The sequence below is a fragment of the Sinocyclocheilus anshuiensis genome, unplaced genomic scaffold (assembly GCF_001515605.1).
Source record: "Sinocyclocheilus anshuiensis isolate Anshui unplaced genomic scaffold, SAMN03320099.WGS_v1.1 scaffold394, whole genome shotgun sequence".
Taxonomy (NCBI): Eukaryota; Metazoa; Chordata; class Actinopteri; order Cypriniformes; family Cyprinidae; genus Sinocyclocheilus; species Sinocyclocheilus anshuiensis.
The window spans coordinates 406194-419641 of NW_015542343.1; the positions used below are offsets into that span (position 1 = coordinate 406194).

General features: G+C 33.0%; 1 protein-coding gene across 2 annotated transcripts in view; it reads right to left on the reverse strand.

Annotated features, from left to right (window-relative positions):
- The window catches only part of egfl6 (EGF-like-domain, multiple 6), a 29801-nt gene extending 17681 nt beyond the window's left edge, over positions 1-12120 (reverse strand). For both annotated transcript variants that reach the window (XM_016489786.1, XM_016489785.1), the window contains exons 1-9: positions 11951-12120; positions 8952-9058; positions 7773-7865; positions 6489-6608; positions 5730-5849; positions 4798-4932; positions 3577-3699; positions 1935-1997; positions 1059-1319 (exon numbers count right to left, since the gene is read on the reverse strand). In XM_016489786.1, the coding sequence (XP_016345272.1) occupies positions 1059-1319; positions 1935-1997; positions 3577-3699; positions 4798-4932; positions 5730-5849; positions 6489-6608; positions 7773-7865; positions 8952-9058; positions 11951-12021 (1093 nt within the window). In that variant the 5' untranslated portion in view covers positions 12022-12120. The remainder of the gene's footprint in view (positions 1-1058; positions 1320-1934; positions 1998-3576; positions 3700-4797; positions 4933-5729; positions 5850-6488; positions 6609-7772; positions 7866-8951; positions 9059-11950) is intronic.
- Between the last annotated feature and the right edge of the window lie 1328 nt (positions 12121-13448).

Below are 13448 nucleotides of genomic sequence, written 5' to 3' on the forward strand. Positions count from 1 at the left end.
CAGGCGCTACTTCATCGAAGCTGGTTTGCGCTCTGCTGGATGCGCTTTTATACTTTCTGGTGCTTACGTCACCCTGCTCGTGACGTCTCGCTGCTCCATTGGACTGATTTGACACGTGCTTCAGAACGCGGTCACGCAAGGGCGTTCCCAAAGCGACTTGACGCAGCGTCTCGTTCCCTCGGGGAACCATGGTTACATACGTAACCTAGAGACGTTTAAGCTGAAGTACTAAAATGACAAAATCTAAAACAATGTTGTTAGCAAAACTAAAACTATTAAAACCATTTTCGCTAACAGAAAAAAGCTAAAATAAAATAAAATAAAATATAATATAACAAAATTAAATAAAATTTTTTTATAATACAATAAAAATTATAAAATAGAATAAAATACTAAATATAATAGAAAACTAACTGTAGTTTAATTTGAAGTACAAAACTGAATAAAACAAAAAGATGTTGTTCTTGTTAGATAAAACTAAAATGATTAAAATTGCTTTCATTAACTGAAATAAAGCTGAAATAAAATATATATATTGAAACTTTGCAACTAACTAAATTAAGTTGAAACTAAAATGACTAAAACTAAAATAAAATAAAATAAAGCTATATATAAATGTTAAAAAAAATTATAATAAAAATTACAAAAGCACATAATAGAATTACTCAAATTAAAATTCAAACTATAATAAAAGCTAATTTAAAATATTAATAAATACTATAATAGTACATAATTATTATCAAAATAACACTGTATGAAGTGTTTTGCGCTAAATTCCTGACTCTCCATATTCATTCTGTCATATAAAACACAATAATACCAATCTTTCAGTAACAGCAATCCCTCGCAAATGTTTTTGTGTTGATTCTCATTTTAGTCTGTAATGCAACACACCCAATCTGTGTGCGGTTAATAATGCCTAGTTCAGTTTCTCCTGCATGTATATGTACTGTATCTGCAGCTGTGAGTGGACTCAGCACATTACTCAGTATATGTGCTCTTTAAATAGGACCACGCGTCAACAGTGTAAAGAGGAGTATTTTTAGTGTGTCACTCACAGAAAGCATCTCCTCTGGGGTTCAGCTCCTCGCCCACCAGCTGGTTTACCGTGTCGTCTTCCTCTTCCTCCTCTTCCTCTTCATAAAACTTCTCCTCCTCTGGAAACACAGGTTTCTGCTCCGGAGGGCCGATGTAGACCTCGCCGTCGTAGTCGAAGGGCTGCAGGCGGAGTCGTGGAGATCCGGTCACCGCAGGCTCGGGGATGGTGTTGTCAAACTTTCCTCCCAAAATACGAGTTTTTGAGTGAAAATCAGGAATAGCTGCAGGACACAGAAGATGGAATTAAATGCATGAGAAAACTGGAATGAAATCTTGTATGCTGATGTTGAATGATGTTTTGAAGCCATTAAAAGTCAAACATGCATATACGGAGCCTATTTATTTGATCCATGCAATCGCAGCATTATTGCATTAATCATTTAATGTGCTTTATATACGCCATAACTGCATCTCTGGATATGTATGAGGCTTTTCCATGCAAAGTGCATCTGTTGTGCATGAAGCCATTCGCAAACGTCAATAATTCAGTTGCATGGTAACACTTTACATTAAGGTTTCAATATTAGTTAACTAAATTAGTTAACATTAGTGCATTATATATATATATATATATATATATAGTCCAGGCCTATAGGTATCACATTAACTATTGCATTAACAAATGAGACTTTATTGTAAAGTGTTACCTGTTGCATTTGCAAAGCATTAAATAGGTTGCCAAAGCAGACGTTTCCTCTCCATGCTGATGTTTGCCTGTTGTTTTGTACCACAAAAGAATGTTTTCAGAAATCACATCAAAGATCAGAGCTTAGAGGAAACGTCCTTCTGCACATACAGCCACTGAACGTTTGCTCTGCATCGCTGAACTTTCTCACCGTTGAGAAACACTTGTGCATTTCCTTTCTCACCTTCCCAGGATCTGTGATAAAAAGGCTTGACTACAAAAACACAAAGGATTCGATTCACATGAGTTAAATGATGTTGCTCAGAGGTCAAAGTTCAGGAGACTCGCTGAGATCTCAGTTCAGTTTAAAGAAACAATTCACCCAAAATGAAAATGTCCTCACTCTCAGGCCATCCATCATGTAGATGAGATTGTTTCTTCATCAGATTTGGAGAAATGTGTCATTCCATCACTTACTCAGCAATGGGTGCTCTGCAGTGAATGGGTGCCGTCAGAATGAGAGTCCAAACAGCTGATAAAAACATCACAATAATCCACACCACTCCAGTTTATCAGTTAACATCTGGAGAAGCCAAAAGCGGAAACAAATCCATAATTAAGATGTTTTTAACTTGAAACCATAACCATAATCTATAATAACACTTCCTCCAGTGAAAAAGTGCATCTCCTGTTGTCTCTCTCATCAAAATCCAGCCACATATTTGTTTAGAGCTGTTTAAACGCTACTTCATCTGTGCAGATTTCTCTCCTGATTCACACCAGAACACTTTTTCACTGGAGGAAGCGTTATTATGGATTATGGACTCATATTTTAGCCAGAAGCAACGGTTTGAAATTACAATATCTTAATGATGGATTTGTTTCAGCTTTTGTCTTCTCCAGATGTTAACTGATGGACTGGAGTGGTGTGGATTACTTGTGGATTATTGATGTTTTTATCAGCTGTTTGGACTCTCATTCTGACGGCACCCATTCACTGCAGAGCATCCATTGCTGAGACACTGATGCAATGCTACATTTCTCCAAATCTGATGAAGAAACAAACTCACCTACATATTGGATGGTCTGAGGGTGAGGACATTTTCAGCAAATTATCGTTTTTGGGTGAACTATTCCTTTAGAAAAGTTTTCCTACGTCCTTAGATGTTTCTCCTAAAGTTCCTCTATGTGTGGATCCACATTCATTTCTACAGAAGTGCAGCGTTGGAGTCTATGCAGATAAACAGCACAGAAAAACCGTTTCCTTTGGCTTTCAATTGAGTGTGTTCGGTACAAACGCAGATATTTACACAGGTGGGATTTCAATCGCAGACTTTCTCTGCCTGACACCTGTGAAATTCAGGAGGCTCTTTAAAGGAAACACTTTGGAGCTGCTGATGATTCCTACAGCATTTTCTTTCCTGTCGTTTCACCCCTTCAAGGATAATTACAAACTGATACTCACACAAATGAACTCAAAATATAATTGCATATCCATATGCAAAATATACAGTAGAAGTCAAGAGTTTGGACACAGAACCTTACTCCTAGGACTATCTATCGATCTTATTATTTCAGAGTTTTCTTGAGGTGCATTGTTGCATTTTAGTTTTGTTAAGAATTTCACACATGCATTATATTTTAGATTTATATTCTACAAAAATTATTTCAAGCATTGAAGAATTTATGGTCTTTAAGATCATGAGAAACATACATTCGGTCAGTATGTCCAAACTCATCACTGGCGGTGTATATTTCAACCAAAAGCAACCATTCCAATCTATAATACTGTATATTATGCATATAATTAATTTTACTGACTCATTGCTTTCATGTTTGATCTTGTCTCTCACCTGAACAATCAAATCCACTGCCACGGAAACCCTGCTTGCATTTACACTTGTAGGATCCATGTGTGTTGATGCACTCAGCGTGATGACTGCACTTATGTGTGTTGGACACACATTCATTTATATCTGAAAATACAGTGTTTTAGTATTACATTTCAAATTATGGATCATTCTTATCATTGTTTCACATCTTTCAGTTGCATATGCAATGCATATATCTAATAGATATAAAGCATAAGAGTGAATGCACATTGTTTCAGCGGCCTTGATTCTGTAAGTAGTCTAATAATTCTCTCCAAGCATGTAAAACGTTATTTATTAAAGGGTTCTGAGTCATGAACCAAAGCAAGAGGCTCCAAATGAATCACAATATTTAAAGTAAAGGTGTATTTGAAAATTAGAAAAAAGACTGTTTAGTTATTGTATGAGGAATTAAACTACTCATCCCATGATGCACTGTTACAATCAAATCAGTAATGACAACACAATGTTTCTAGCAAGTCTGAGAAAAAGTCATAATTACTTACTACAGACTTTTTCTCACAACTCAGACGTTTTTCTGAATTCTGAGTTTACATCCTGCATTTCTGTTTTTTTTTTTTTTATTTTTGTTTTGTTTTTCACCACATAGTTACAAAAAATTGATATTATAAAAAGATAATTGCAACTTTTTATCTCGCAATTCTGATTTTGTTTCTCGCAAATGCAAGTTTATATGTCACAATTCAGACTTTTCTTCTCAAGTTTATATCTCACCATTTCGAGTTTATATCTAGCAGTTCTGAGTTTATATTCTGAAAAAGTCAGACTTGTGTGTTAAAAGTTGTGAAACAAGCTTCCATAAAATTTAATATGATTTATTTTTTCCTTAAGAAGTTTTTGTTTGTTTCTGATTTGTCTCTTCAGCAGAAGCAAATATCATCAATAAACAACTTCAGAGTTCATACACTTAAAAAAAAAAAAATTATGCAGGATTAACTTTGAAACAAATTTCACTCATAAATTGCTAGTAAATTTTAAAAATGATTACAAAGAAACAGCAAGTAACAGTGAATTAAACCTGAAACTTTGAAGTAGAAAAACAGAAATAGTATTTTCTTTCAAAACATACAATAATCTTTGTTTTATTTACAACTTTACAATAAAGTTTTACTTTCAAAACATGACTGCTGCACTCTATTATTTAGTCAATAATAACAGCAAGTTGCACTGTTCCTTTCTTACCAACGCAGTCGTATTTCCCATTGACGTATTTGAGATCATAACCTGTCTGACACTTGCAGTAGTAGCTTCCAAATGTGTTGGTGCACTGACGGTTGAACGGACACTGGTTTTTCCTAGTTGCACATTCATCAATGTCTGAAGAAGAAAATGAGGGAAACAACAAGAGTTGAATAGGCATCTTGACCATCGGCTTTCATTGATCCAAAGTGACTTGTGAATTTCCATGGTTTTTCCACCAGCTCTTGATTGCAAGGATTTTTATAAAATAATTTCAATACATAACAATCACAAATAAACACAAACAAATTAAATATTTTAAAGCAAAGCACAACTATACAAAATGCATCTATCTATCTATCTATCTATCTATCTATCTATGCTTGCTTGCTTAAAACAGGAACAAATATCTTCTAATGAGGTCAGAAAAAATAAACTTAATTCAACAGGGGAAAAAAAAGATTATTTTTTCGGAACCCACTGGTAGATTTCTTAAAATCTCATTTTAAGAATAAATTCAAATAATTGCCAGTGGGGTCAGAAAAATTTACTTAAAATTATTATTATTATTATTATTTTTTTTTTTAATTTATTTATTTTTTTTTTAAATTTATTTATTTATTTTTTTAATTATTATATTTCCATTGAAATCTAATTTTAAAATTCACTGATATTTCTGGGTTGACCACTTAAAAAATCTGGTTTATTTTAAGCAAAAATTCAATAATCTGATTTCTCCGATATCAAAGAAAAAAAAACATTTTTTTTCCAGTTTAATCAGATGTAGAGGTCAAGTTATTATTGGTATGATAAAGAAAAAACACAGACCCAAAATCTGACTTGAACGGAGCAGCTCCATCACTCTCATCAGTGAGTGAGCAGTTACTATAGCAACAGCTTCATCTGAAGAGCTGGTGTCATTGAGCTGTTCTCACCCTCACAGGTCTTCCCATCAGATCCCAGCTGCAGGCCAAGAGACGGACAGAGACAGCGGACTTCACCCTGCACCTCCTCACAGCCGTACTGACAGTGAGCCAGAGAACACGTCCTCGAGTCTGCAGGACACACGACAAAACATCCACAGACCTTCACTTTAATACAAGACAAACTCAGATTCAAAGGCTGATTGAATTAACTAATGTACAAAACCTGACATTAGCCTGAATAAAATGTTAAATAAAGTCAACTTTTAGGTAATTTAGTATAGGTGCATCTTAAATTATTAAACAGCAAGAACTTGCAATATCAAACCAATGGGCTGCTGAACATGCTCAGTTTGATCACCCATAATCCATTGCACTTAAAACATTTGTGCTTTTGGTTGAAGCATGTCGACTTATGAGCACATGCAAATATTTGTTATTCTGAATTAGCTGTTTAGCTCTATTTAATGTTTTTTAAGTCACCATTCGGGTGATTAATGTTCCATTTGGTCAAATTTCCTCAATTTCATGGAATAAATTGTATACACTTGTTTTGGTGCATATAAATAATATGACATTTTGAGTTTGTGCAACTAATTGATACACAAATTAAGCAAACTTTTAGTGGATTTACATAAGATTTACGTCAATAATGTGCAATATTAATACTTATTTAGCTTCAAAACGATAGCTTATTGAACTTGGATCCACAAGTTTAAGAACTTACTCTATTATACTCACATTTAAATATATTGCAGCACAGTCACTTACTTGTACAGGAGCCATCAGACATCAGCATGTATCCGTTTAAGCAGTAGCACATATAGCTACCAAATGTGTTCATACAGCGATGTTCACAGGGCCGAGGCTTTAGACCGCACTCATTCAGATCTGAAGCCAGAGACAGAAGGAGACAGGCTAGTCAAAGGCTGTGCACAAATCACATTATTTCTGCATTATATAGCATAAATACCTTGTACAGTCTTTTTTTACTGTACTGTAATTTACTGTATGCATAGATGACCTACTACAGTTGGTAAAATATATCTCATGTAATCTCACAATGCTGTGACCTTCCATTGTCAATGTGATTAATGAATCAACAGTAATATCAGCCATGATACAGAGGCATCAGACCATTTTTACTGTAAAATATTACTGATAAATCCTTTTCTGACAACAGAGATTACCATATACCGATATGAGACTTGTTTTCCTTGATGATATTTCAGGAACCATGGTGTGTGTGTGTTTTCTATCAGCTTTTAGAATCAGAACTAGCTATGCAAGATTGCGCGAATTAATCACTCTTTTGAACTAATCTGACGAACGGATTTGGGCTGAATTAGTTTGTGACTCAGTTTGATTCACAGTTCACTGACGCACTGAATCACTTGCAAAGACAAACAAGGGAAAACCAACAACAACAAAAATGCCATACTTGAAATAAAAAACATTAACTTAACATAACAATATACAAAAAAAAAAAACGTAGTTTAAGTTGAAGTAACAATAAAATAAACAAAAAACTAAAACTCATAAATATAAAATTCTAGAGAAATTAAATAATATATAATAAATAATAAATCAAATTTAAAAAGACAAAAAAATAGTGCTGTCAAATGATTAATCGCTATTAATCGCATCCAAAATAAAAGTTTTTGTTTACATAATATATGTGTGTGTGTACTGTGTATATTTATTATGTATATATAAATACACACACATGCATGTATATATTTAAGAAAAATATGTTATGTTTAAATTTTAAATATATTTATATATAATATAAATTATATGAATATAAATATATACATGTAAATGCATGTAAATATTTTCAAAATATATACTGTATGTTTGTGTATTTATATATACACAATAAATGTACACAGAACTCACACATATATTATGTAAACAAAAACTTTTATCGCGATTAATCGTTTGACAGCACTACAAAAAACACAACAAAATTACTAAACATTTTAAAAATATAAAAATAATCAATCAAAATATTAACAAAAACTATAATACCGCTCAAATACCACTGGCACAAACCTTGACTACATGTCTTTCCAGTGTATCCGGGGAAGCACTTGCATTTGTTGGGGCCGACACACTCGCCATGTTTGCAGCCCAGGTCACACTGAGCTGGTAAAACATTCAACAGTGGAGATATATTAGTAAAGGAAACAGCGCAGGTCAAATCCTTTCACAAAAGCACACGTCTGGAAACCAAAGCCAACTTCTGTTCTCCCAGATTTCCTCTCATAGTTCAGTGTTGTTTAAAAGCACCAAACCGCAGAAAGAATGAACATATCATATGAGTTTGTGGATGGAATATTCACCCAGTGTTTCCATGTTTTGAATAACTAGCTACAGTCACATGAACAATTCTCAATCAATCACAGTATCGACAATTATATGACAGTGTTGTAAATAAATAAATATACAAATAACATAAGTTTATGAAATTAAAGTCATAGCATTGCGAGATTGAAGTTGTAATATTTTGTGAATAAAGTCAAATGTCCCGAAATATTAACTTTATTCTCAAAATAGTATGACGTTTAATTTCACAATGCTATGACTTTATTCTCATAATTTTGACTTAATTTTCAAACTATTACAAGTTTAGCCTCATATAAGACTTTGTTCTTCTAATTTTGACTTTACCAAAGTATTATAACTTTAACCTCACAATTCTACAACTTTATTATCGTAATCTTGGATGTTTTTTTTTTTTTTTTACATGGCACTACAACGCCATTATACACTTACATTCTTGTCACTAAATAAATAAAAAAAAATATCCGCAACTTTATTTTCAAAATATTACGATTTTAATCTCATTTTGCTAAAACTTTTTTCTGGTCATTTTGACATTGTTCTCAAAATATTACGACTTTAATCTTGTAATACTATATTTTATTCTATGATTTTATTATACTTTATTGTCAAAATTTTACAAGTTTAATATTGTACATGACTCTCGTATTGCTGTGACTTTATTCTCATAATTTTGACTTTATTATCAAAATTTTAAGACTTTAATCTCAAAATGCGACGACTTCATTCTCATTTAGCTTATTCTCAAAACATTGTAACTTTATTCTCATAATCTTTGATTATTATTTTTTTATTTTTTTAACGTGCCATTAAAATGACATTGTATACATCCTTGTCACTAAATAAAAATAAACCACATTGTAGAAATTGTAATTTCTACTCATTTACCTTCACAGTGTCCTTTGCGGTTTTTCTTCCATCCATAACAGCACTCCAGTCTGCTGCCGTATCGACAAACGCCTGCCAAATTCCTCGCTGGGATCTGACGCTTTTCCCTTTCCAGAAAACATCAGAAACATGTCAGTTTTACAAAAAGATGGGAGGATTTCTAAAAATGCATTTAGATATGATCCAAAAATCACAATATAAAATCAAAATAATGTTTTTTATTATTAATATGAAAGCATATAAGAGCAAAATTGTGAAATTTACTACCAAATTCTGAGTAAACATTGTTAATCTACACCCATTTTTCAGTATAAAGACTGCCATGACTACTTGACCACTGGACGTATTTTAGGCTTTTAGAATATCACATGTTGTTTCAGGTGAAAATGAGCCATGATTTGAAGGTAAAAGTCTCTTTCTGGTGACCTGTGACCCTCCTAGACTAATTGCAGCTGTAAAAGCAGCAGAAATGGGGAAACACACATGAAGATCCAGCGGGGATTTGAACAGACAGGATGTAGGAACCTCTGTGTTTATGGCTCTTTAAGTGTTTAACAGATGCCTCTTACAGGAACCTCTAAAATCTCCTTGACCACATTTCTGCTATAATTAAACCTTGCACTATTCACGGCAATCACACCTCAGCAGATGGATCAGGAGCAGAAGGTGCGTGTCGTTTACACTGACAGTTACTTGAACAGGCTTTCATAGACATTTCACATGCCTGGAAGAGGTTTCGGCTTTTAAATATTGCTTCAGAAAATATTTTAATGAGCTTTTGCTTATTTTTTAAAAATCCCATTGCATTTTTAAAAGTCTGATTATAATATGATATTTCTTGCCACTTAATAGGAACATTTTGTAAATAAATGAAATTGCAGCAGTGCACAATGCATCAAATAATGAACAAGATGAACATTTATGAATGCATGTATCAATCTTAGTTATTATATTGATACGTTTAATACAACATTTTAAAATGTCATACATTATATACTTCCATCTTGTAAGCTCATTTGCATTAAGTTAAACATTTTTCAACTTTATCCAGCCGCTGTACACACACACAGAGCTATGTTCACAATTTGTGGCTTTGAGATGACCTCTGTTATATTTGAAATCATCTATATCCAAATGTGCTACTAAAATGAAAACAATAATTAGTGGTTGGCTGATATTTCGGCCAGTATTTGGCATTTTTTTAATTATCATCATAGTTTTTTTGTTTGGCTGATGTGTCTGAGGACTTTTATTTTGACAGCTCTGAGAAGGCCTAATACTTTCTAATACTAATACTTTCTCATCTACAGTATTCAGCAAATATAGATTTATATCACTTAAACAAGTCTTTGAATATCTAATAAAATTTAATTTCACAAACCTTGCAATAATAATAAGTTCAATAATAATAATAATAATAATAATAATAATAATAATAATAATAACAAATTCAAATTTTGCAATTTTTCTCTTCCTGGACCAGTAAACATCAAAATAATACTGATGACTCATCCTGCACTACACACATTTTCGTCCAATCAGATGCTCTCTAGAATGAGCAAGCCCCTCCCAGTTCATCTGCCTAGCAACAGAAAGTCAACTAAAGTCTATAGCAATATATTACTGTTTCAACAGAAAATATGTCAAAACAAAAGACAAAACTGCTTTTATTGAGTGATCAACATCCTCTCTGTGGTTCCAGATGTTTGTAATTCTGCGTACTTCTCATGTTGGTCTCTAAATTTGGACCAGGCTCCAGCGGGACGGAGTGAATCAGTGAACCGACGGAAATAAACTCTGTACAGCAGCAAATGGGAGCCAGTCGTGTGAACAGGTGGCCAACGCTCATTACAGCCAAAATTAGCAGCTCATCATTGGCAGATCAGCATCGACAGCTTCACAAACCAACACAACAACAGCCATTTACTTAAATACTGCACACATATTTCAAATCTGTTCAAGCTTGTGCATCACTTACAGCTACTTTTGTATTTAATAGTGATTTAAATTGATGATTAACAAGCATTCAAGTTAACAATTAACTCAGGTTTATTGAAATGCATTGATTCAATTGAAGTAATCAAAGTAAATTCACATTACTCTGAAAAAAGGTTTTCTATTTTGATAACACTTTACAATAACATCTCATTAGTTAACATTAGTTAGTGCATTAACTAACATTAACTAACAATGAGCAATACATTTGTTTCAGTATTTATCCATCTTCATTAACGTTAGTTACTAAAAATACAACTATTCAAAAGTGATTGTACAAAAAAACTACTATTCATTATTTGATCATGCCAGCTCAAATAAATTAAATGATATAAGGTACAACTTTTGATTTTAATAATGTATTAGTAAATTTTGTCTTGTCTTCCATTGAATTTTTTTTTAAATGTATACATCAAGATATGTTTACTTGAGAAGCAAAAAGACTTCAGATATTAAGTCTTGTTTTCTTAAAAATACACCAAAATTAAGTGAGTTTTTGCTTAAAACATGAAATATCTGGCAATGCGATAAGAAACATAATATTGTTTTATTTCTCTTACCCCATTAAGAGATTTTTTTTACTCACTCATTTTGATTGTTTTTTATTTTTCAGTTTGTGTATTTTTTTTTTTTGTTGCAGTTTATGCATTTAATATGGCTACAAAAGCAATAAAAATTATTTTTCAAGAAATATTGACTTGAATTAAAAAGGTTGCACTGGTCACAAAAGTTTTTGCACATTAATTACTGTTGCCTTTTAACTTATGAATTGATCTGCTTCATAAATCACTCCAAATAAGATCTCAATTAAATGCAGAACAATCTACTGTACTTCTCAGATGTTTCTCCTAAGAAAAGACCTAAATAATCTGACATGCGATCTCAACAATGTCTTAAACTAAAGTCTCCAATCCAAAGTCAGAGATCTCAATATGAGTATTAAGACTGCTTAAGTTTCTCCACAACAGAGGCTGTTTAACTTCAAGCAGGAGAAGGTCACTTACCTGTAATCTGCAGATCCTGAGGAGAAATAAAGCAGGAATGACAGAGCACTGATCCACGTCAAATGTTTCATGTTTTAAAGCAATCCTGTTTATTTCTGTGCTGTCCTTTTATCTTCTGTTTGTGTTTCCTAGTGTGATTGCAGGATAAAGTCTGCAGCGTCTGTCCTCTCGTCTCGTCAGTGTCTCTCTCTCGTCTCGCTGAAATTCCAGATGTCATTGCGTTGAGTGACAGAAGGGCTGGAAGTCTTTGTGGGGGTGTTTCAGACATCTTCTCTCTGAAACTCAATCTGTGACGTCTAGATTCAAACATCTCACTTCACGCTCCAGCAGAAAGAAAACCTGGTTTAAGAGAAATTCAACTTCTGAATGAAAGAATACACTCTTTTGATTCATGAACGTGAATTTGAATCAAATTAGAAACAACATACTGGAAGCTGAATTTACTTAATGGCAATTTAAAGAAATTTGACACTGTCATCATAATATAGAGCAATATCTTGCAACACAAGTTTTATGAAAAAATTATGAATTTTGACTAATTATGCCTGTTTACAAATTGACGTTTTTGTAGCACCAGTGTTATGTTATTGATATACTTTTATAGATTTTGTTAATATTTTTAATTAGATTTTATTTTTATATTTTCTGTTTTCACTTTGTTTAGTTAAAGTTTTAGTAATTTTGTTGTGTTCTTGCTATTTTAGCATTTTTTTAATATGTTGATATGTTTTTTTTTTCATTACTTTTTATTGCTTTTAGTTTAGTTTTAGTTATTTTTATACTGTCTATTTGCACTTTAATTTTAATTAAAGTTTTAGTTTTATTCATTTTTTTTATATGTAGTTACCTATATTATTACCTATATAGTTTTTTTATTAGTCTTCTATCTATCTATCTATCTATCTATCTATCTATCTATCTATCTATCTATCTATCTATCTATCTCTCTCTCTCTCTCTCTCTCTCTCTCTCTCTCTGTCTCTCGTCAGTATCTGCTCTGGTTTGTGGTGGTGAAGTGAATTTCTCTCTCTATAGTGGAGCTGAACTATGTTTGGGCTTGTCGTGAGCAGCTGGAACGCTCTGTGAAGCGCTTCACATGATTATTAAATCTCAAGCCTGCCAAGTCGTTCAAGAAAAGACAATATCCATCATTACAACAATTTTATGCTTCTACAGCCCTGCATCTCCATGTGAAGACAACGAACATCTGGTCAAACCTGACAGAGCTCTGACCTCGAGGACAAGCTCAATAAGGCCACAAACTCTCACACAAGTGCACAAACACAGCCAACAGATGACAGGCGTGTGGTTCTGTTGTACATACTTACATGTGTTCCTGTGTTTCTGTGGCAGAAACAAACCTCAGTCCTCAAGGGGGCGACAGAGTTTCCTTCAGATGCCATTACAGTTTTTCTCAATTGCTTTGGCACATTTTTCGAAACAATCTTAACATTCTCTAAACTGTGAGTGCAAATGTCACAACTGTTTGCTGGAACTT